The sequence below is a fragment of the Stenella coeruleoalba genome (assembly GCF_951394435.1).
Source record: "Stenella coeruleoalba genome assembly, chromosome: X".
Classification (NCBI taxonomy): Eukaryota; Metazoa; Chordata; class Mammalia; order Artiodactyla; family Delphinidae; genus Stenella; species Stenella coeruleoalba.
Window position 1 is genome coordinate 55,172,024 of NC_137152.1, and position 24,627 is coordinate 55,196,650.

Here is a 24,627-nt window from a genome sequence, read left to right on the forward strand (position 1 = left end):
AACTACTGAAGCCCATGTGCCTAGAGCCTGTGCTCCGCAACCAGAGAAGCCCGCGCACCACAACGAAGAGTAGCCCCAGCTCACTGCAGCTAGAGAAAGCCCACATGCAGCAACGAAGACCCAATGCAGGAAAAATAAAAAAGAGAGTAAATCTTTAAAAGCTCTCACCACAAGAAAAAAAAGTTTGTAGCTATGTATAGTGATGGATGTTAACTAGACTTATTTTGGTGATCATTTCTCAATATACACAAATGTTGAATCATGTTGTACACCTGAAACTATTATAATGTTATATGTCCATTTATACCTCAATAAAAAATTAAGTTTGAATTTAGAAAACATGAATGCATTGATGCTGTATGTATAAAAAGACAAAAATGTCCAAAATATATTATGCAAAAAGGAAGTTGCAGAATGGTGTACAAAATATAGCATGCGGGGACTTCCCTGGTGGTCCAGCAGTTAAGAATCCACCTTCTAATTCAGGGGACACGGGTTCAATCCCTGGTGGGGGAACTAAGATCCTACATGCTGCGGGGCAACTAAGCCTGTGCACTCTAGAGCCCTCGCGCCACAACTAGAGAGCCTGCATGCCGCACACTCTAGAGCCCATGAGCCACAACTAGAGAGAAGCCCGTGCACCATAACAAAAGATCCCGCATGCCACAATGAAGATCCTGCGTGCTGCAACTAAGACCTGATGCAGCCAAATAAATAAATAAATATTAAAATAAAATATAATATAGTGTGTACCCATTTATTATAAAAATTATCTGAAAGTATATGTGTAGATGAAACTCTGGAAGACTTACACTAAATTCTTAACAGGGGTTATCTCAGAGTGATAGAATTACCAGAGACTTACACTGTCTAGGTTGTAGGTTTATATTATTAAGCAAATCTATTATAACACATATTATGTTTAAAATAATAATAACACGTTTGAAAAATAAAGTGGAGGGGTTATGGATCTGAAGGGCAATTACAAAGGATTAAGGTAGTGAGAAAGCTGGAACAAACCAAAGTCAAGGACAAAGAATGAGATAATGGAATTTTACATTTTCAGTAGAGTAATTCTGGGAAATGACCAAATCCAGGAGCAGGTGGAGAGATTTTTGTCACAGAAGTAGAGTGGAGAAGAACACTAGCTGTGGCCAGGGAACTGTGAAGCTAGGGTGTTGCTTGGCCAGTCCAATCTCAGAGCATTGTGATCGGCTAGCAGGTGAAGAGCTGGAGTTTGGGAAGAGGGGAGAATAAGAACCAGATGCCCGAGTTCTCAAAGAATATAAGGAAATATAAAAGAAGTTAATAAATGACTACATCAAGAAGGAATAAAGAATTCCCAGCAGGAATTCCCTGGTGGTCCAGTGGTTGGGACTCCACATTCTGACTGCCAGGGGGCCGGGTTCAATCCCTGGTCAGGGAACTAAGATACCACAAGGTATGGGACGCGACCAAAAAAAAAAAAGAAGGAATAAAAAGTAATACTACCAGAAGGCATGAGCCTCAAAGGAGAAACTTTTAATCTGAGAGTTGAAAGCAATGGTCTGAAAACAGTGAAGAATAAGAATGATAACTTCTCCTGTGGAACAAATAAAAATGACTAATGACTGAAAAAGATAAATAACTCTCCAGTAATGGTGAGGTGTAAGAATATGGGCACTCTCATGTATGGCTGGTAAGAATGTACATTAGAACAAACTTTCTGGATAAAATTAATTTGGCAGTATTTATCGAATTTTTTAATTCTCATGCCATCTAATTCAGCAGTTCCAATTCCATAAATCTATCCTACAAATCCATTCACATGTACTCAAACATAGATGTAAGGATGTTCATTGTGGCATTGTAATAGCAAAAACAAAACAAAGCTGGAAACAACCTAAATGTTCATCAGTAAGGACACTGGTTAAACAAATAACATGAGGCTTTTACTCAAGAGCCATAGCAATAAGGGAGGTGTATCCTTGGGGAGAAGCAAGGCTTCAGTTAAAGCAACTGAAAAGAGAATTGGGGGAGGAAATTTAGTGTACACTTGAGTTTGTTTACAATGAAATCAGTTTTGCAGAAAACACCGTGCAAAGAATTGGCAAGAGAGGCAACAGTGGGTGGACGAACGGGGTAAGGGAAGGTGTGGAAGGGTAGCTGGAAGCTCAAAAAAGAGTGAACAAAAAGGCAAATGATCAAGGAGGCTTGCAGGATAAACTGGCTTTCAGGTTAACTGGATCCTTCAGTGTAAGATGCCCTTACCCCACCCTTGAAAGTCCAGGAAACTCCTACTCATTCTTTAAGTCTCAGACCAAAGATTATCTTTAATGAGGCTTTCCCTAATACCCTGTGGTAGAGTTATGAAATCCTTCCCTCAAATCCTATAGCAGTTTATACAACCACTATTATAGGATTTATCACTTTTGATGAGGGATACTTAACATGAGGTTTATGGATGGCAGCAGGTACACTCAAAAAATTCACAGATAAGAAAAAGAGAGAAGTAAACAAAGGATTACAAAATAGTATAAAACATAAATGAAAATCTAAATAAATGGAAAGATATACCACGTTCCTGTTGGGAAAACTCAATAACGTAAAGATATCAACTCCCCCTCAATTAAGCTGAAATTTCAATGTAATCGCAACTAAAATCTCAGCAAGATATTTTGTGGAATTTATTGGCTGATTCTAAAAATTCTCATGGAAGGAAAAATGAGGTAGATTAGTCAAGAAATATTTTAAATACAACAGAGGAAAACTTGCCTTACCAGGTATCAAAATTTGTGATAAAGCCTTAGCAGTAATTTTCATATTGATATTGATATTGACATTAATAGTGGCATAAGAACAAACAAATACATCAGCAAAACAAAAAGATGGTCCAGAAACACACTGATGTGTATAGGGGAATTTAGTATATGATAAAGGTGGCATTTCAAATCATTGGAGAAAGTCAATAAGTAGTGCTGGGACAATTAGCTACCTGTTTGGAAAAAAATTAAATTATAGCAATACCTCACACCACTCACAAAAATAAATTCTAAACAGTTTAAAGAATAAAACCTAAAAAACAAACTCAGAAACAACCTATGTTGGGCAAAGATTCCTTAGATATGAAACCAAAAACATGAGTCATAAAAGAAAAAATCGATATACTGACCTTCATCAAAATTATGAATTTCTGCTCTTCAGAAGATACTGCTAAGAGAATGAAAAGACAAGCTACAGACTGACAGGAAATGTTTGCAAATCACATATCTGATAAAGGACTTGTACCCAAAAATACATAAGAACTCTCAAAACTCAATAATAGGGCTTCCCTGGTGGCGCAGTGGTTGCGAGTCCGCCTGCCGATGCAGGGGACACGGGTTCGTGCCCCGGTCCAGGAAGATCCCACATGCGGCGGAGCGGCTAGGCCCGTGAGCCATGGCCGTTGAGCCTGCGCGTCCGGAGCCTGTGCTCCGCAACAGGAGAGGCCACAACAGTGAGAGGCCCACATACCGCAAAAAAAAAACAAAAAACCTCAATAATAAGAAAACAATCCAGTTTTTTTTTAAGTGGGCAAAAGATTTGAACAGACATTATACCAAAGATGCTCAATATCATTAAGTCATCAGGAATATACAAATTAAGACCACAATGAAAAACCATTACATAAGGCTTCCCTGGTGGTGCAGTGGTTGGGAGTCCGCCTGCCAATGCAGGGGACACGGGTTCGAGCCCTGGTCCAGGAAGATCCCACATGCCGCGGAGCAGCTGGGCCCATGTGCCACAACTACTGAGCCTGCGCTCTAGAGCCCGTGAGCCACAACTACTGAGCCCACGTGCCACAACTACTGAAGCCTGTGCGCCTGGAGCCCGTGCTCCACAACAAGAGAGGCCACCACAATGAGGGTCCCGTGCACTGCAACGAGGAGTGGCCCTGCTCCCCGCAAGTGGAGAAGGCCTGCGCGCAGCAACAGGGACCCAATGCAGCCAAAAATAAAATAAATAAATTTATTTAAAAAAAAAACATTACATACCTATTAGAACATCTTAAAAAAAAACAAAACCAAAAACTGACACTACCAAGTGCTGGGGAACTAGAAGTAACTGGAACTCTCATACATTACTGAAAGGAATACAAAATTGTATAACCAATTTGGAAAACAGTTTGGCAGTTTCTTACAAAGTTAAACACACACTGACTACACAACCTAGCAGTCCCACTCCTAGGCATTCACCCAAGTGAAATGAAAACTTGTGTTCACACAAAAACCTGATGCTAATGTTTACAGTGACTGCATTTGTAATCACTAAACGCTGGAAACAACCCAAACGTCCCTCAACTGGGGAATGGAAAAACAAACTGTGGTATATCCATACATTGGAATCTACTTAGCAATAAAAAGGAACAAAGTACTGATGATACAAGGAATGACATGGATACAATTTAAAGGCAATGTGTGGATTGGAATAAGCCAGTTTCAAAAGGTTATATTCTGTATGATTTCATTTATATGACAGTTTTGAAAACGTAAAACTATAATGACAGAAAATAGGTAGTGAGTACTAGGAAGTAGGGAGTTCCCCTTGACCATAAAGGGGAACTGGGGAATTTTTTGAAGTGATGGATCTATTCCATATCTTGATTATGGTGGTTGTTACACAACTGTATGCACTTGTCAAAACATGCAGAAATGCACACTAAAAAGAGAGAATTTTACTATATGCAAATTATACCTTAATTAAAAATGAAAAAAAATAATCCTAGCACACACATGCATACACAAACATACACACTTAGAAATGTATGAGAACAAAGGAACAAGAAGATTTTCGGGGGTGATGGATATGTTCGTTGTGGTGATAGTTTAATGGGCGTGTACATATGTCAAAACTCATCAAATTATATCCTTTATGTACAGTTTATTGTACATCAATCATACCTCAGTAAAGCTGTTTAAAAAAGGAGGAAGATATGTATGAGAAGAAAATATAAGTGACTATGTTTAAAACCTCGGAGTAGGGACAGCCTTCTTAAACAGACAAAAAAAGCAAAAGCCATAAAGGAAAAGAATGATATATATTTGACTACATCAAAATTTAAAGTTTCTATTCTAAAGACGTAAAAAATAAATACAAAAGAAGGGTAGATTGGGGGAAATGTTTGCAACATACATAGACAACAGATAACTAATATCCCCAAAATAAAGAACTCCTACAAATCAATAAGAAAAAACAACTCAATAGAAACATGAGCAAAAGATATAACAAGCAAACAATACAAGAGGAAATACAAATATTAATAAACATATGAAGGGAAGACATATAATTTGGCTAATAATCAGAACTATGAATCAAAACATCAGCTTTTGCCTTACAGATTTTTAAGTTTAAAAAGATTGATATCAATTGCTGGCAGGGGTATGGGGAAATAGGTGCTCTCATACACTGTTGTTGGAAATATTCAGCCTTTTGGTGAACAATTTTGTACCATCTATGAAAATGTAAAACGTGCATACCCTCCAACCCAGTAATTCTATTCTTCATTACCTACCCTAGAGAAACACTTGCATATGTCCACAAAAATATAAATTAGGAGTTTGGGATTAACATATACACAATACAATATATAAAATAAACAACAAGGACCTACTGTATAGCACAGGGAACTATACTCAGTATCTTATAATAACCTATAACAGAAAAGAATCTGAAAAATCACATACATATATATGTATGTATATACATATGTATAATATATGTATTATACATATATGTATATACATATATATGTATATGTATTATACATATATATATGTATGTATGTATAACTGAATCACTTTACTGTGCACTTGAAACTAACACATTACAAATTAACTATACTTCAATAAAAAAAGTTTTTTAAAGCCTTAAAAATGCAATATGCTTTGAGCCACTAATAGCAGTTCTAGGAACTAATTCTAACAAAATAATGAGATGCAAAAAAAAAAAAGATCAACACACAGGGTGTTTATTACAGTATTGTTTACAATAACAAAAAATTCAAGTGTACATCAATAGGAGACCATGAGATAAATTTTAGACATGGATAGAAAAAAGATTGACATCTACATAATGACATGTTGTGTTGCTATTTCTTTTATTTTATTTGTATTTTCTTATTTTCTACAATAAAGATGTGTTATACTTCCATAAGAAAATAATATAAAAGTTTTAGTAGTAAAATTTTTTTTAAAAGAGTTAATGGGAAAAAACCCAGAAAACTAGAAACTATCTCTCAGTGATTCTCAAACTGCATGTGGTAAAGGACCAGTAACACCTGTAACTTATGTAATATTGCACATCAACTACATTTCAATTTTAAAAATGAAAATAATTATTAAATGGTAAATGTTATGTTTATTTTACCACAATTAAAAAAAGGGAAGTGGGAAATGCTATATGCATACTATAGAATACTATGCAGCATGTCTTGTATCAGAAACACTGATTTACCTCATTCCCTTAGGTATATTGCCAAGTGGAAAAGCAAGCTGTGGAACAGTGTGGAGTATATCACTTATGCAGGAAAAAATAAACAAAAAATATATTTCTAGTTTGAAATACACAGAAGATGATCTGGAAGAACAAACACCAACCTAGTAACATTGGTTTCCTCTGGGACAGGGACCTGCATTGCAGGGGCTGGAAAGAAGAACTATCTATAATGTTTGACTTAATAAAAATATATTCATGTATTACTTGAAGAATCAAAATGCTTTTTATAAAAAATTAAAAGAATGGGTCAACTACAGAAAATATATAGTATGGTAAGGAAAAAAGGCACAGGTGCTGTGGGGATACAGAGAGACCTAAGTTCCCAGCCTGGGAAAACCAAGGAAGGCCTCCAAAAGGAAGTTGAAAGGAAAGCCTGAAATGAGCCTTGAAAGATGAGTAGAAACTAGCCAAGAAAAGTGTGAATGGGAACAAAAAGATGGAGAAGGTATTATAAGCAGAGGGAATTGTATGTGTGAAGGCATGGAGGCATGAAAGAACATAGCTTTCTCTGGGAACTGGAAATAGTTCATCAGGCTTGAAGCATAGAATCTATGTAGATGAATATAGGATTTGACTTTTACACTGAAAACAGTAGGGAATTTTTAAAGCTTACTGGAGTCACCTACCTGTTTTAGAAAGATCACTCTAGGTGCTGTGCAGAAAATAGATTGGACAGTAGTTGTAGACACAAAAAGGCCACTTTGAAAGCTACTTTAGCAATCCGGAAGAGAAATGATAAAAGGGAGTGGGAGTTGATGAAGAGAGGCAGGCAAGGAGCAACAAAGTGTTATTTAATAATGGACATTTTAAGTTTGAGAAGGATTTCCAAGTGGACATGTTCAGTAGGAAGTTGGATTATACAGGTCTGGAACTTGAGAGAGAGGTCTGATTAGAACCACATTCGGGAATCAGGTTACTGAAACCATGAGAATTCAGTCCTTTCTATATCATTAAACCTTACCCCCTCAACTGGGTCCTTTCCATCATCATTTATAAGTAGATGCAAGTCACTCACCTTTAAGAGGGGAAAAAATCCTTTCTCAACTCCATCGTGCCATTCTCTACTGTTTCATAAAAATATTTGAAAACTTTTTTATATATAATTTTTTAACTTTATTAATTTTAATGATTTTTTTTCTTTTTTGCGGGGTGGGGGGCACACCGCACAGCATTCAGGATCTTAGTTCCCTGACCAGGGATAGAACCCGTGCCCCCTGCAATGGAGGCACGGAGTCTTAACCACTGGACCACCGGGTAAGTCCCTGAAAACTCTTAAATGAGCTCTGTACTCAATGTTCTTCCCACTTCCCATCACTCCACGGAAATAGCTATTGCAAAGGTCACTAAATCTAACAGATGCCTTTCAGTCCTCATCTTACTTTACTCTCTCAGCAGCATTTAATACAGTATTAAATGTAACCCCTTCCTTCCTTCCTTCCTTTCAATAATACTCTATTCCCTTGGTTTTCATGACACCTCACCCTCCTGGTTTTCCTCTTACATCTCTTCCCATTCCTCAGCTTCCTTTGTGAGCTTCTCCCTTCTACCTCGTACTGCCTCTATAATCCAACCAAAGGCAGATAGTATATGACTGGGAAATTATTATGGGAGGGTTACAAATTCTGTTGCGTATAATCCTGCAAGCCTAAAAGATGCTTCTCTACCCACTATGAATCAATATCAAATGAATAAGCATAGCCTTCTGCTGAAGTAACCCACTGTGGTAGGCTAAATAGCCAAAGATGTCCATGTCCTAATCCCCAAAACCTGTGAATATTTTACCTTACATGGCAAGAGACTTTGCAGAAGAAAAAAAACTTTGATGATGTGATTAAGTTAAAGATTTCAGTGATTTAAGTTAAAGTTAGGGAAATTATCCTGGTGGCTTCTACATAATCACAAGGGTCCCTATAAGTGAAAGAAGGAGGCAGGAGAGTCAGGGAAGGAGATGAAAAGACAGAAGTAGAAGTTGAAGTGGAGATTGCTGGCTTTGAAGATGGAACGGAACCATGAGCCAAGGAATGCGGATATCCTCTAGAAGCTGGAAAAGACAAGGAACGGATTTCCCGGAAAGCCTCCAAAAGGAACACAGCCCTGCCAACACGTTGATTTTAGCCCCGTAAGACCTATTTGGACTTCTGACATCTAGAGCTGTAAGACAATAAATCTGTGCTGTTTTAAGCCATTGAGTTTGTGGTAATTTGTAACAACAGCAATAGGAAACTAATATACCCACTTTAAAAGGAAAAAAAAATAGAGGAACAAACTGAATCCTAAGGAAAAGATGGCTGACCCAAAGAAACCTCTTAGGACTTTCTATCATGACAAGAAAAAACTCAAGGAACCTCTTCTCCAGAGTAAGTCTAAAGAGACCACCTGGTGATTTTTCTTCTATCTTGCCTTAAGGGCTGTTTGTCTGGATGGGCTAGGTACTCTCCCACTCCCACCCTCCAAAAGATACCTGGAACTAGGCTGCTTCTTCCCTTCCCTTCATCCCAGATGAGGATTTCTCTAGGAAGATGTTAGCTCACCTATAGACTACCTCTTTCCCAGCATGAGGGTGGAGGCCAGGAAAGAGCCACTGCCATATAGGAAGTTCCCACTGATTGGCAGATGAGAGCTGGGTGTGGGGATGCTGGACTCTGAATAGGATCCTTCTTTACAGGAAATGACCCCCTCATCAGGTGTCCCATTGAATGCAGCCAACTACTAAGGTCAGAAAACATCATGGACAAGACTTCAATTGAGGAACCCTGGAGATTCACAATCCTAAATTCCCTTTATTCTTTGCTGTATTCTCTGCTGTATTCTCATCTATTTTCAAAGATGGTCCTTTGAAAATAAAGAACAAAAAAATATAAGTCACTCACATCATCCACAAAAATAAATCCTAGCTGTATCAAAGATGTAATCAAACACACAGAAACCCCTGTACAAGAAAACACGGAGGAATGTTTATGACCTTGGCATATGGAAGACCTTATTAAACAAAACACAAAAATCAAAAGCCAAAAAACAAAAGATAAATCTGACCTTGAAATTTAAAACTTCTACTCAGGAAAAGATACCATAGGGCTTCCCTGGTGGTGCAGTGGTTGAGAGTCCGCCTGCCGATGCAGGGGACACGGGTTCATGCCCCGGTCCGGGAAGATCCCACATGCCGCGGAGCGGCTGGGCCCGTGAGCCATGGCCGCTGAGCCTGTGCATCCGGAGCCTGTGCTCCACAACAGGAGAGGCCACAACAGTGAGAGGCCTGCATACCACAAAAAAAAAAAGGAAAAAAAAAAAGATACCATAAAGTTAAAAGGCAAGAGATTGAGAGAAAATATTTGCAATATATATAAAACAAAGGACTAATATTTTTCTTTATTTATCCTGGATAAGAAAAAGACAAACAATATAGAAAAACAGGTAAAGGATATGAGCAGGCACATCACAGAAAAAATACAAATTGCCAATAAACATATGAATGGATGTTCAACTTCCCTCTTAATCAGAGTACTACAAATAAGCAATGAGATTCTATTTTCTACCTATCATATTGGCAAAATTTAAAGTTTGGTAATATTCAGTGTTGGGAAGAGTAAAAAGAATTGAGACCTCTTACACTCTGCTGGGGGGAGCATAGACTAGTACAGCCACGTTGAAGGGGCATTTGGTAATATCTACTAAGATTACAAATGCATATAGTTTACGATACCACTCCTAGGTATATGCCCTAGAGCAGATGTTCAGATGTTCTCAAAAGGTGGTCCACAGATACCTGGAAGCTCCCAAGATCCTTTCAGGCGGTCTATGAGATTCAAAACTATTTTCATAAAAGTATTAAGATGTATTTGCCTTTTTTACTGTGTTGACATTTGCACTGATGGTGCAAAAGCAAAGGTGGGAGAAATAGAAAAAGCAAAGGTGGGTAAAAGGCAGTAGCACCAAACTGTACTAGTAGTCACTGTATTTTTTCACCACTGCACACTTAAGAATGTCCTTGATGAAGCAGTAAAAATTATTAAATCTCTATTGCTGAGTACACGGCTTTCTAATATTTTACCATGGCTATTCGGACTTGTGTTCTTGGCAGGTATTTTCTCAAAATGGACAAAGTGAACCTGTCACTTCAAGAAAAACAACTGACAATATTCAGTGCTGATAAAATCTGAGCTTTGGAGCAAAAATTAGAACTTTGGAAAACTTGCACCTCCACCATAGGTTTGGCAGCTTTCCAATACTTAACGACTTCTGATGAGAGCAGTGGTGATATGAATGAATGTGATTTTTTGACACTGTGTCAACATTGGAAAGACCTGCATAACTCAGTGAAACCAACATTTTCTAAATTGCCAGTGCAGGGCTTCCCTGGTGGCGCAGTGGTTAAGAATCCTCCTGCCAATGCAGTGGACAAGGGTTCGAGCCCTGGTCCGGGAAGATCCCACATGCCACAGAGCAAATAAGCCAGTGCGCCACAACTACTGAGCCTGCGCTCTAGAGCCCATGAGCCACAACTACTGAGCCCGCGTGCCTAGAACCCATGCTCTCCAACAAGAGAAGCTACCACAGTGAGAAGCCCACACACCACAATGAAGAGTAGCCCCTGCTCGCAGCACGAGAGAAGCCACCACAATGAGAAGCCCGCACACCACAATGAAGGGTAGCCCCCGCTCGCAGCAACCAGAGAAAGCCCGCGCACAGCAATGAAGACCCAACGCAGCCAAAGATAAATAAATAAATGAATTTATTTTTTAAAAAAAAAACTCTTCAGCAAAAATAAATAAATTGCCAGTGCATGTTATAAAATCATGCACCCGATAAAAGATCTATTAAAGTACAGGGTAGACTAATGGATTTTTTTTTTTTTTTTTTTTTTTGCTGTACGCGGGCCTCTCACTGCTGTGGCCTCTCCTGCTGCGGAGCACAGGCTCCAGACGCGCAGGCTCAGTGGCCATGGCCCACGGGCCCAGCCGCTCCGCGGCATGCGGGATCTTCCCGGACCGGGGCACGAACCCGCGTCCCCTGCCTCGGCAGGCGGACTCTCAACCACTGTGCCACCAGGGAAGCCCAGACTAATGGATTTTAATGCAACAAAATATGAAAAGTTGACTGATACGGTTTCAAAATCCACATTAAAGTAATCTTTAAAAATGTAATCTTTAAGAAACTACCACTTGTTGAGGATTGATGTAGTATGAAAGAATATCCACAATTATCTGAAAAGGCTATTAAAATACTGCTTGTTTTTCTAATTACATCTGTGATATACTTCAACCAAAACATCATAATAGATCAAATACAGAAGCAGATATGAACATCCAGATGTTTCATATTAACTCTATTAAAGAGACTTGCAAAAAATGTAACACAATTTTACTGTTCTAATTTTTTTTGCTTTGGCAAAGTTATTTTTCATCTAAAAATATTTATGCTAACATGTAATGGGCTTATTGCTGTTATTTTTAATGAAAAATTTTAAATTCTCACTATTAATTTCTAATACATTGAATAGTGATAGATATAAACCCACATAAATTCTCTTAGGAGTGTAAAGGGGTCCTGACATCAAAAAGTTTGAGAACAGGGCTTCCCTGGTGGCACAGTGTTTGAGAGTCTGCCTGCCGATGCAGGGGACGAGGGTTCGTGCCCCGGTCTGGGAGGACCCCACGTGCCGCGAAGCGGCTGGGCCCATGAGCCATGGCCGCTGAGCCTGTGCGTCCGGAGCCTGGGCTCCGCAGCGGGGGAGGCCACAGAGGTGAGAGGCCCGCGTACCGCAAAAAAAAAAAAAAAAAAAAGTTTGAGAACCACTTCCCGAGAGAAACTCTGACAAAAAAGTCATGTCAGGAATGTTCATAGCAGGACTGCTTGTAAAAGCAAAAAAATTGGAAAAATCTAGTAGTCTATCGATAAGGAATGGTTAAATAAACCATTTAGTAGCCATTCTATGGTGTATTATGCCACATTTTTTTAAAGTGAAGTAAATCTTGATGTAGTGAAATTAAAATGTTTCCAAAACATTTAATGAAAAACTTTCAGGATATGTACAGTATGGTATACTTTTTGTAGAAATAAAGACACGACACGTTTTCTTAAAGAAAAAAACCTGGAAGGCTACCAGGATACATACCAAACTGCTGACCTTTGGGAAGGGGAAGAGGACTAGGATTGTGGGTAATGGCCAGTGTGTACTTTAGCACTATCCTTGTATAATGTTTTGAGGGTTTTTTCCCCCCCCAAGGAAAATGTACTAGTGTAATTAAAAATTATTGGGGAAAAGGAATAAAGCAACGAGGTCAGGTCCATTGACACTGAGAAAGAAAGGGCACTGGCTCTGAATCCAGGCTGAGAGGGCCAGTGTATTTGCTGCAGGGCTTCTGGAGCTGATGAGTCTAGGAAGAAGCGACGAGGGGTGAAATCAGGCGACGGAGGGAATGGATGGCTCAAACGGTGGTGACCGCCTGGATGGCGGAACTTTCTGAGTCAGGCACCTCCTGCTCCCTTCCTGGGATTAATTCAAAGGCCTTCACCGCCACACAGCCCAGCCTCTCCCGCTTCCGGCGTCACAAACCTCTTCCTGTTGCCAGCAAATTCTTGCCCCAGTCCGGGTCCCCGACCCCCACTCCCTGGGCCGCATCAGAGGAAGAGCTCCGGGCTGGCGGTGGTGGAAGGAGCCCTGCAGGCTAAGGCATGGCCCCGCTAAGTGCTATACATGGAGACTACAGCCAGAGTCGCGGCGGCACACCCGGAGACACTCTAAGACGCCGAAGCGTGACAGGGCCCGGGGTGATGGGGTGGGGGTGGGGATTAGAGGGTAGCTAGGTTGCGGGGTGCAGGCAATTACCAAACAAGCCGAAGGAGGTCCGAGGCAACCCCGCCGACTCTTCCAAGTGCCGAGAGGAAGGCTTTGCTTTCGAAAGCAGCGCCACAGGGTCCCCATTGGTCTTCCATTCCAGCCAACCAGCAGGTCTCCCTATGGCCCACCCCCTCGATTAAGAAGCCAATCAGAGGAGAGTATGTGCTTCCCGTTGCGTAAGACCAACTAAAAGTTTGCTCATTTCTGACTGACGTGTGGGTAGCCAACCAGAAGAGCCAAGGCCTGGTAAGTCGGCTTCCTATTTCAGTCGCCGTCTCGATCTACGTCACTGTCCTTGTCCCGTCCCTACCTGTAATCTAAGGTTTGGATCTGGGAGAAATAACCGAAAAGGAGATCCAAGCTGGAGGAATCGTGGCCCAAGAGGCAAAGTGATATCTCCCTGAGTTTCCAAGAAGGTTGGCCCTGAGGTCAGATGAGCCTGTGGTTGAGCTGTCAGTGCTGCTCTGGGACTGGCCTCAACGAGTGCCAACCTGAGAAAAGTATTGGTCATGAGAATGCCTCAGATACGTTGCTTTGCCACTGGGCTAGTTGTTTCATTTCCCCCAAATTTAGGTGGGAAGAAGGCTAGGAACATCCAGGGCCTTTAATTGAGATTATTGGTTTTTCTATAGCGAGGAGTGTAGGGATACTCAATTAGCAGTAATAAATACTGCTTCTAGAACAACTAAAATGAAATGTGTGGAGAAATTTTTGAAAACCTGGTAGTGGTATCATTACAACTAAATATGCCAGAAAATGCAAATTAAAACTAAGAAATACCACTTCCACCAACTAGTTTGGATAATTATGAATTGTTTAATATTCTTCCACTTTTGGCAAAAAAACTACTTATAGGGAAACAGGGATTTCTCCACTTTTGGGAAGAAACAGAAATTCTCATTTGCTGTAAGTGGGAATCTAAACGGCACTTTTTTTTTTTTTTTTTTTGCGGTACGCGGGCCTCTCACTGTTGTGGCCTCTTCCGTTGCGGAGCACAGGCTCCGGACGCGCAGGCTCAGCAGCCATGGCTCACGGGCCCAGCCGCTCCGCGACATGTGGGATCTTCCCGGACCGGGGCACGAACCCGTGTCCCCTGCATCGGCAGGCGGACCCTCAACCACTGCGCCACTGAAGCCCTAAACGGCACTTTTTAAGAAAGTAGCTTAGTAGTACGTATCAAAATCTAAAATGCACACATCCTTTGACCCAGGAATTCCTTCTCTCAAAATCTATCCTACAGAAACACTTAAAACACACGAGCAAGGTTATATGCAGCGTTACTTATAATAGTGACTGATGATACAACTACACTATGAAATGTTATTTAAAAAAATGAGGTAAATTTCCATGTACTAATGTGAGAGGAAGTCCACACTATATTACACAGTGATAAAGTTGCAAAATACTACATAAAATATCCCATTGTTTTCAAAAAACTATATATTCGATGATTGTATATGTGTGTATGAATATACGTATATATTCATATACATATATTTGTGCATAGAAAAAAGTCTAGGAAAACACATACCAAATTAAGTTATTCTTGAGGAATGGGAATAGGATTAGGGAATAAGGAGAAATCTCACTTTCTACATAGTTATGTTTTGTTTCAATTTTGTCAATTAGCATTAATTACTTTTGAACTTTATCACAATAAAACATTTTAACAAAATAGGCACTTTTATAATCAGATCAAGTTATAATTTATAATACTGTAATTTTCTGTAATCAGATAAGTTATAATTTTGTAATCAGATCGTTATAATTTATATATTTTAAATCAGATCAAGTTATAATTTATATATTTTGTAATCAGATCAAGTTATAATTTATATATTTTAAATAAGAATAATTACATATAGTTATGAGGTGACTATTTCATTAAAAAATTTCGGCTAGGGACTTCCCTGGTGGTCCAGTGGTTAAGACTCTGCCCTTCTACTGCGGGGGCGCAGGTTCGATCCCTGGTTGGGGAACTAAGATCCTGCATGCTGTGTGGCCAAAAAATATTTTTTTTAATTTAAAAAAAATAATAAATAAAAATTTCAGCTAGAAGACCTATGATAAAATTAGGGCAGCTGTAAATCAAATCACCACGGAGATTCAATGGGAGTACTCATGATTTGACACAACAGGATATAGGCAAACAAAATCTAATCAGGATAAGTGAAGAGTCTTTCATTTCTGGGAGAGAAAACTAACTGCACTACAGCAAACTCCATCACACAGGGAAATTGTGCTTTCACCTTTTTGGTGGCATCACCTCCAGGGTTTCTCAACTCCTTGGCAAGGGTCAGAAATCATAAGCATTAGAGATTTAAGATAACTCAGATATCATTTAGTCAAATCCCCTCACTTTAAAGCTGAGAAAACAGGCCCAGAGTGGTGAAGCAATTTGCCTAAGGAGCTATAGCCAGCTAATAGCATAGCCAGCTCCAGAACCCAGGTTTCTATTCCAGGCCTATTACTCTTTCTACTACTTTTCAGATTTTCCTGAGTCTTTATTCTGATGACGTATTAGGGAAGATTTTTTAAGTCTTATGAATATCAGACATCCCTATATTTAAATTTTAGAAAATGCATAGCAAAATAAAAAAGTATATCCCTCTACTAGCACAGATGATCAAAAGTTGACTGTATCTGGATGAAAGAAATTATTGGCATAACAATTTTCTTGAAAAGTAATGCATAAATTTCTGTGAATCTAACTATTTTACTGTTCACTTAAGAACTACTGTTTTATCCAATTTCTGATTGTTCTTCAACTGGCAGTGCCTCTTAATCCTTTACCTTCAGTTTCTCTACATTAAGTAGTTGTTGATCTATATACAAACACTTAAAACCACCATAGGAAGCACCTATTTAAAGAAACCCTGTCATGATTTAAAGAATCCTTTATTCTGTATAATGTGAATAATTACCCCCATTTTGTCTGTTTTGTAAGGAATGACTTTTCTGTTCTCAATAGCAGAGACAGACAGATAGATAGACAGGTAGACAGACAGACAGGAGGGAGAGAGAAAATAAAAGTAAAATAGGGAACAATTTTTTTTGTACAAGGCAAGAAAACAGATAAGAAGAATGAGGGGTGGTGGGTGGTCGGGAAGGGAGTGGCAGAGAACCACAAGCTAAATTAGTCACAAAGTGTTTACATTTTAAAAGTAAACTTGAACACTGTGAAGTATAAATGGACTAACAACCACCTAAACTTCAGGGTATAATTAAAGTGGTGTCCAGTTTTAGACTCTATGACTTAGGGACATATGAGGACCTTGGAGAGATTTAAGAATAATAAAGATAAAAGGGTTAAAAATGAGTGAAGTGAGGAAAACTTAGAACTGTTATTGTGTCTAAGAAGAGAAGACCAGAGATGACTCAACAGTCCTCAAGGATGGGAAGAAATATCCATTTCAGTGAGCAGCTGGTCTGCATTTCCAAAGCAAAAAAGTAATTTTACTTAAATTATTACAGCATGTATTTGAAGATGGAAGTGGCTTAAATAGGACACCTCATCCAACAAAAACTCCAGAGAAGCCTGAATGCTGTCCACCTCTCCCACCCTTTACTAGCTCAACTCATCTCAAAGAATGGTTCAAAGGGTGGATAAGGCATCTGTGGAATGTGAGGGTTTAGACTTCTTTTGGTTGTAGCTACTATGTTCAAAAATTTTTGTTAGTCTCTGTCCCCCAGGTCCCAGTGAAAGGTTGAGCTGCTTTCTGTGCTATGGATAAAGGGGATTAATTAGTAGCAAATACCTAGATGCATGCATAAACTTGAATTCCTTATAAAAGTATGCTTCTCCTTCTCAGTGTTGATGGGCTTGGATTTGGGGTTCTTTCAGGACCGTTACATTTGACTCCAAAGAGGGAATTTACCTGATATTAAAAAAGTTTAGACAACTAACTAGATGCATCTGGACCTTTTATTTTGTCTCTAGCATTTTTTTGTCTTGTTTAGATATCTCCTGAACTAAAGTATAAGAAGTATAAGGTCTTTGAAGAAAGAGAATGTAATCATTTTATTTTACCTCAAGCACCCCGCCCCATCACAGCCCAGCTTAATATTTTATTTTACAGCTGCTTTTTCTAGTTATTCTCTATTCATTCTCCAACACTGCTGCCTGTGAAGGTTGCATTTCTCTTATTACTCTTCCTTTCTCTTATCTCACAGAAACAGCTATTCTTCCCTATCCTCTCATATATCTTTAGTCATCTAATTCCTGAACTACCAAAATCTCTTAACTTCTTCAATTCAGCCCCCACTCTTCTACTTGTACCCAAATACCATTGTTAAGTCATCTTAATTCATAATGTTTTGACCACATCACTTTCTATACCTTCTTTCCACACTCAACTACATGATTAAAACTACCTTTGACTCCCCAAATGTCAAGATTCCTACCTAACCTCTCATCACAAACCTTTCCCAAAACCCACTTTGTGGATGAAGCCATTTCAGAATCTACTGGTCAAGTGAAAATATCCATCCATCAAAAATTCTCAGAGTTCACTCACCTTTCTGCCTGCATCAAATCTATGTGTAAGAAAAACAGCTCAATTGAGGTAAAAAGCCTATGAAAGAAATAGTGTTTGTAAGGGGTGTGAGGGTGTGTCGGAGGATAAGCGTATGCACAAACGTATTTATGTACACAGATAGCATATACATATACCTATACACACACACACAATAAATATATTTTGCCCAAATTAGCACACACCCACAAGCTTAAAAACCAAATCTACTAAATCTGACCGAAACCACAGTTACTGAGACCTATGGCTACTTCCTGCAAGCAGATGCATTACCTCTGTGACAAAGTCAATTGCATGTTGCAAGAAAGATAGGTAAATACTGCTACAGGCAGCTAGGATTCTGCTTTTTTTTAAATTTAAATGTAAAAATTACTTATCACTTCAGGACATTGACCATGTTGTATAATTTCTGCACAATATCCAGAATATCCTAGAAACTAAAAAGTACTAAATTTACAACTTAAGCAGGAAAACAGAGGCTTGCTTCACAGTGGTTTAATATGAACAGAGTTGAATATGACATTGTCTGACAGAAGAATGAACATTTTGCTGAATAAAAGCCCCGAGTCAGGATATATACACAGCAGAAATGGGGCCTCAGGCTCTCAGCACTTGTGCACAATGAAAGGAGGAATCTTTTTTAAAAAAAAAGTCAATAACAGAGGATACAAATGAAAAAGGCAGCAACAACACCAACACTGGGAAGGTGGGAAAGGGAGCAGAGCCTCACTCTAGGGGCTGCTCAGCCCCTGGCACAGGCCCGGCAGCTGAAGAGCTGATCTGTGTCAGGGAACTTCAACATTTAGATGGACTCCAAACCCCATATCAAAATCCAATCCTAATCTCTCCGATCAGGGTCTTGTCAGAATCAGTAATCCTTTTCCTCAGGACCCTATATAAAGAATTCCAGTCCTTCCATGATAGGGTGTCTAAGCAAAGGGCCCCACTTTTGACCTGACACCAGAGTTAACCTGCTCCCATCCCACCACCTGGGACAGATATCGGGCCCCAGCAAACAAACCACTACATCCCAGACAGAAGCCCAGGAAAGTCACCAGCCTCAAGAAGCTGCCTCAGACTCTAAGTTTTAAGAAATCTATACCCAGGTGCTAACCCTAGCTCAGCTTCCGGGGAGAATGCTGGGGTTCCATGGGAAACAAGTGCAGGCAGTTCAATAACCCTGTGACCAAGCTGGGGAGGGCAGCGACAACTCTTGCCCCTAAGCCCCATCAATAGCTCAAAGTGCTTAGGAGAAGTCAGAGACTGTGTGGTTTGTTCATGTGTTTTCTGTCTCGTGGCAGCACTAAATGGGATGGGGGGAAGGGAGAATGGAAGGAAGAGAGTGGTGATGCCCTTCCCTACCACTGGGAGGTACCTAGAAAATGATCCACTCCCACCCTTCAGGGAGTTACCTGGCAGTGGTGAGTTTCCCCTAGCCCTCAAGCCTCCAAATCTGCAAAGCTAACCCATAAAAGTAGCGAGGGCTTGGGGAGGGAGAACTGCCGGCCCAGCCCATTCTGACTCACCTGCTGGTGAGCGAGAATAGGCAGCCAGAGCGGGGAGCCACAAAGGAAAGGGGCTAGGCAACAGGAGCTCCCCAACTGCCCTATGGCTTTCTTCTGACTCTGAAGCAGCCATGATGATGGGCCTAGAAAACCCACACACCTTGCTCCACACAACAGACTGCTTAGACTCTAGAATTACTGCCATGAAAAGCAACAAGGGAGAGAGAAAGTACAACAAAAGAAACTCTTGAGAAAACTGGGAACGGGCCTAGAGAAAACGAGAGCTTTTCGGTCTCTGCCACCTTCCCCACAAGGAAAAAAGTTCATGCAGGTAGGAAAGGCAGGGTCTTTCCCTGCTCAGTGTTCCTGGTTAAACCTAAGAGTAAGAAAAATCCCCTGGACTTGCAGCATCAGTATGTACCCAAGTGCCCCACCAGCACAAGACCCGCCCCCCGCAAGGTTAGCCTTCTGGCATGGGTAAATGCCCAAGAAATTGCCTTCCAGTCCAATCCCCCCACCCACCCCCCAACCCCAAGCAAAGGGCATCTGCCTGTGGTTTCCCACCTCTCCTCAGAGGAGAGGATCCTAGCAGAGTGCCCATGGTATAGTCAGGTACCAAGGAACACAATGCCAGACAGTCTATCAGGCCAGGGGATGGAGAGCCAACTTCAGATCAAAGAGAGAGAGAGAGAGGCTTAGTGTAAAAACCAATGTCATTTCAGCAGGAAAGTAGAGGGCAAGTGGTGAGAGGGGCTCCTACTGGCGCACCTTCCCAGGGACGTAGTTCCTGTCAATTGCCTCCTCCTGCAGGAACATGTGTAGGCAGCGTTCGTTCTGAGCCAGTGGGTGCCCAGCAATTCTATAAAGAGACCAAGACGGTTATCAGTTGTATTTGGGATCAGAGAGAATTTGCAGAGGGACAGGGCTGTGGATGTGGACAGGGGAAGAAGGGCAAAGTCAGCCCTGAAGTTCAAGCAAGTAGAGGACAGCAGCAGGGTACCACTTCAACCCTAATATTGCAGAAGGGAAGGGGATAGAGGTGTAAGGTGGGGGAAATCCCTAGACACATCCAACATGCAGCGCTTTCTCAGGCCCTGAGGTACAGGATCGGAATTCTGCTCAAAGGAATGGAGTTTTACTGTCCAGTGAGCCCAGCACACAATCGGCACCACATCATATTACCCATTACAAAAGAGGAAAGAGACGAAACATATAGAAAGACCAAAATGGCAAAAGTAGCAAAAGGAATCCCCAGGAACTTGGCTTACTTGTTAATAAACTGTTCGAGGCCCTGCCTCCTTTCTTCAATAAAGGACTCCTCAAAGATCCCTTCATCTCCTCGAAAAGGGAGCTGCCGCTTCAAGGCTTTCCCAGGCAGTGGTGGTACTACAATCTGTAGGCAGACGCAAAATATCAGTCACACGGGAGAGCACAGAGACGGAATAAGGTGGTAAAGCACTACACACTTCATTTCCTATTAGGCATAGGGTCCATCCTATGCCATAGTTCAGCAACTTGCAAGAACTGAGGTTATAAGAACAGTCAGGGGGTGGCTCAGGTCAAAAATTAATCCAGTTCTGTTTCTGTGGGAGGACAGGTTTACCATCTCAAAAGAAAGGAAGTAAACTCCAAATATTCTTCACTTTCTTTGACAGTCCACTACCATCCAAAAATTTAGCTACACTTTCCATTTTTAGCACCTAAAGGAATTAAGTTGTATGACTTTTCTAGCCACTAAGTCAACTAATAGTTTTTCTTTACAATTTCTCCTGAACTTACCACTTTCAAGTTTCAAAGGGTATCACCCAGATCCAATATATTGGGATTTGGTAGACAGAGTGTGTTCACCCTCTCTGTTGCCTTCAAGATTTTATAAACCTATGCAGATCTCCTCTCTCAAGGGTGCCACACAGGAAACAGGGCCATACCTTACTATCTCGCTCCAGCTCATTTTTTAGCCACTCGAAGTCACTGTAGCGCCGTCGTACACAGGACTCCTTCAGCTTGAAGATAGGTAGGTTTGTCTACAGGGAAGAAAGAATGTGAGAGAAGAGAGATGGTAAGAAATGTCAGCCTGTGATGGCCACCTATCACAACCACTTGGACAGGTCCTAAGAAAGAAACAGCTCCTATGGACCATGTTCCTAGAACCCTTTCAAAACACCACCAGGTGAATACCAATCCTTACCACATCCAGCCTTGTCACAGGTGGTGATTAGAAGTCCCTTGCTGCTTAGAATTTATCCTACAAATAGACTTGAAGTTGTACATAAATATGTATGTACAAAGGTTTTCACTGAATTTTCTCATTTGTAATAATAATAAATGTCCATCAACAGATAACTGATTAAATAAATTATAGTACACTTGTACAGTGGAATACAACTATGAAAAGAATACAAAAGATATATATGTCCCAGTATGGAAAGATATCAAGCATTAAAATCAAGGCACACGACAGTATATACAGCCTGCCTCTATTTGTTTTTAAAAGGGATATGTATATGTATATATATTTATACTTATGAATTAAATATTTATGAAAAATACTGATAACAATGATTGACTTTGGAGAATAAGACTAGACAACTGGAATGGGTAGGTCACATTTTTCATTGTGCAATTTGAATTTATCATATGCATGCATTACATTTTCAGTTGAAAAGTGAATTTAAGTTCCCTGGAAAGAACAAGAGATAAGCACCTCCAAAGTATGCTTTCCTCTGCTTTTCCTGTCCAAATCCTCTCCATTCTACAAGCCCAGCTCAAGTCCCACTTCATCCAGGAAATCTGTCCTGACAACACCAGTTTAATTTATTGGTCTCCCTCTCCTCTGAACTCCTATGACACACAGACTTTAGTACTGCCTGACACACCACTGTTTCAAGCATTATGTTAGTCTTGCTACCTAACTAAATTATAATTTCATTGAAATCGGGAGCCATGACTACTGCTGCATCTCCCTAAATGCAGATTATGCAAGTTACTCAGTAAATACTCAATTGATTAATAGTGGCCCTATGTATATCTGTTTACCCTTTCCTTATCCAGAAAGTGCAGCAGAAATAGCACTTACATTAAGTTGGCTTACCATGGCTCGCTCCCTGATATAAATCGGCTTATTCCCACATCTTAATCACTGAGAATTTTCCCAAGGCTCCAATGGCAACAGGAACCTCCGACAAACAAAAAGCCCTGATCCTCACTCCTATCTACAAGTTCTAAGTAGAAATGGCCAAATGTATTAATACTGGCTATATTTCCCACCAGTCAATTCAAATCAGTAGATGGGAAAAAAAGGAGCTAGTTTCTCTCCTTTCTCCACAGCTAACTCAGAGCAGGTAAAGAGCATTGGAGCTATGCTAGAGTTTCACACATTCCTCACTATGTCATGCTTTGTAGTCCTCAAGTCTGGAAACTGTCTTTTCAGGATCTAGCTCTAGGTATAGGGCATCAAAAGCCAAATAACTGGCCAACTTACATTAGTTACAACTCTACTCAGGATCAAGGTCCCAGGAATGTCAATGGGTTGAAGTGGAGTGAGATATATGTAAAGTAATATCTTATTACCTAAACTATTTTCTAGAAGAATAAATAAGAAAATGGAAACAGTGGTTTCTTCAGAAAGGGGAACCTCTGTAAGGCAGAGGGAGAGAGGGAGACTTCATTTTTAAGTACAGTTGACACTTGAACAACACAGGTTTGAACCGCATGGGTCCACTTATACACAGATTTTTTTCAATAACTATAGTATATCATTTTTATACCTTTTGAATTTTGTACCATGTGCACGTATTACCTATTCACAATAAGCCATTATAGAGAACATTCTCAGAATCCTGCACAAAGTATATATGTGTATCAAATCATCACGTTCTATACCTCAAACCTACACAAAGTTATCTGTCAATTATATCTCAATAAAGCTGAGAGTAAAAATAATCATTCAAGAAAAAAAGCCCTTCAGTATCATGAGATTCCAGGTTTCCACCAGAGTTCATTACAAATACTGTGATCCTCAAACAGTAGAACCTTAACCAGTAGGCCTTTACAGAAGCCAACAGAAGGATCTAAGAAAAGAAAAAAAGTGCTGAGTAGATTCTTCCAAGACACAGCAAAACCACCCACTGCCATTTTGTGAACTTCCTCCTTTGACTTACAAAAATGCTATTCTTTCCCCACCCCCACAGGATGGTGACAGTAACGGCCTTTCATCTCAGCACCTAGCCATCTAAGGAAGGGGATACTATGTACTAGGATACTCTCTCAACTCCAACCTACAAATTATATGAGGGAGACACGATCGTGTAGTACAGCATATAGAGTCCTTTGGCTCTGATCAACACAAAATCAAGGGAAAGGGGAGAAAGAAGCAAAGTTCAAGTCCACAGGACAACTGACATTTGAAAAGTTCCATACATATCTTGTTAAGCCACCAGAATACCTCTCCAGACTCCTTATTTCTTGGGGTGGGTACTCCTTCCCTGAGCTATTATACAAAGAAACAAGGCAGTGCCATCTACTTCTACCATACACAATGCTTAATTCCCAAAGCCCATTCTCTTGAGTCTCATGCTCCCTATAATGCCTACCGTGATCAGTCACTTAAATTAGCAATTTCAAACCAAATGGTTTCACCAATTTTCCCCAAAACAGAGTTCAACAAAAATATTAAAAGCCTATATGGCCATACAAAATTAACATAAATACAAATTAACTCAAACCCACAGAATTAGGAACTGCCATCAACCCTATCATCAATCACTATACAATTAGTAATTGTGGAAAAGACTGATGAAAAACTTAGTGGGTTAAAAAAAATTTTTGCACACTAAAGTTTTGCAACTAAGCATTGCCAGAGAGACTAAAGTGTAGTGGAAAGAGTATGGTGGGCTTTGGAGTCAGACGGACCTGGGTTCAAATCTCAACCATGACACTTATTAGCTATGTGTACTTGGGCAAATTACTTAAACTGCATTCCTCCTCAGTTTTCTATCTGTAAAATGGTGTTTTTGTAAGGATTTAGAAACTAAAACCTAGTTCAGTGCCTGGCACACAGTAGGCACTAGATGAACAATTCCTGTTTTATTAGAATGCCTGAAGTAGAGAACAATTCCATTCATAATCCCTACAGCTCTTGGGTAATACATCAAGACAATGTCTCCAAAACCCCACAGCAGAGAGTTCTTACACTGAACAAGTTATGCCCAGGATTCCTCAGGTAATTAAGTTCTCT

At 40.1% G+C, this 24,627-nt stretch overlaps 1 protein-coding gene across 3 annotated transcripts in view; it reads right to left on the bottom strand.

Moving 5' to 3' along the window:
• SNX12 (sorting nexin 12) overlaps window positions 1-24,627 on the bottom strand; it is a 51,396-nt gene that overhangs the window by 24,990 nt on the left and 1,779 nt on the right. For 2 of the 3 annotated variants that reach the window (XM_079910804.1, XM_079910803.1), the window contains exons 2-4: window positions 21,320-21,415; window positions 20,660-20,784; window positions 20,160-20,250 (exon numbers count right to left, since the gene is read on the bottom strand). In XM_079910804.1, the coding sequence (XP_079766930.1) occupies window positions 20,160-20,250; window positions 20,660-20,784; window positions 21,320-21,415 (312 nt within the window). Of the gene's footprint in view, window positions 1-9,546; window positions 9,767-20,159; window positions 20,251-20,659; window positions 20,785-21,319; window positions 21,416-24,627 lie in introns of all 3 variants that reach the window. The other variant, XR_013825747.1, reaches the window with a different exon arrangement.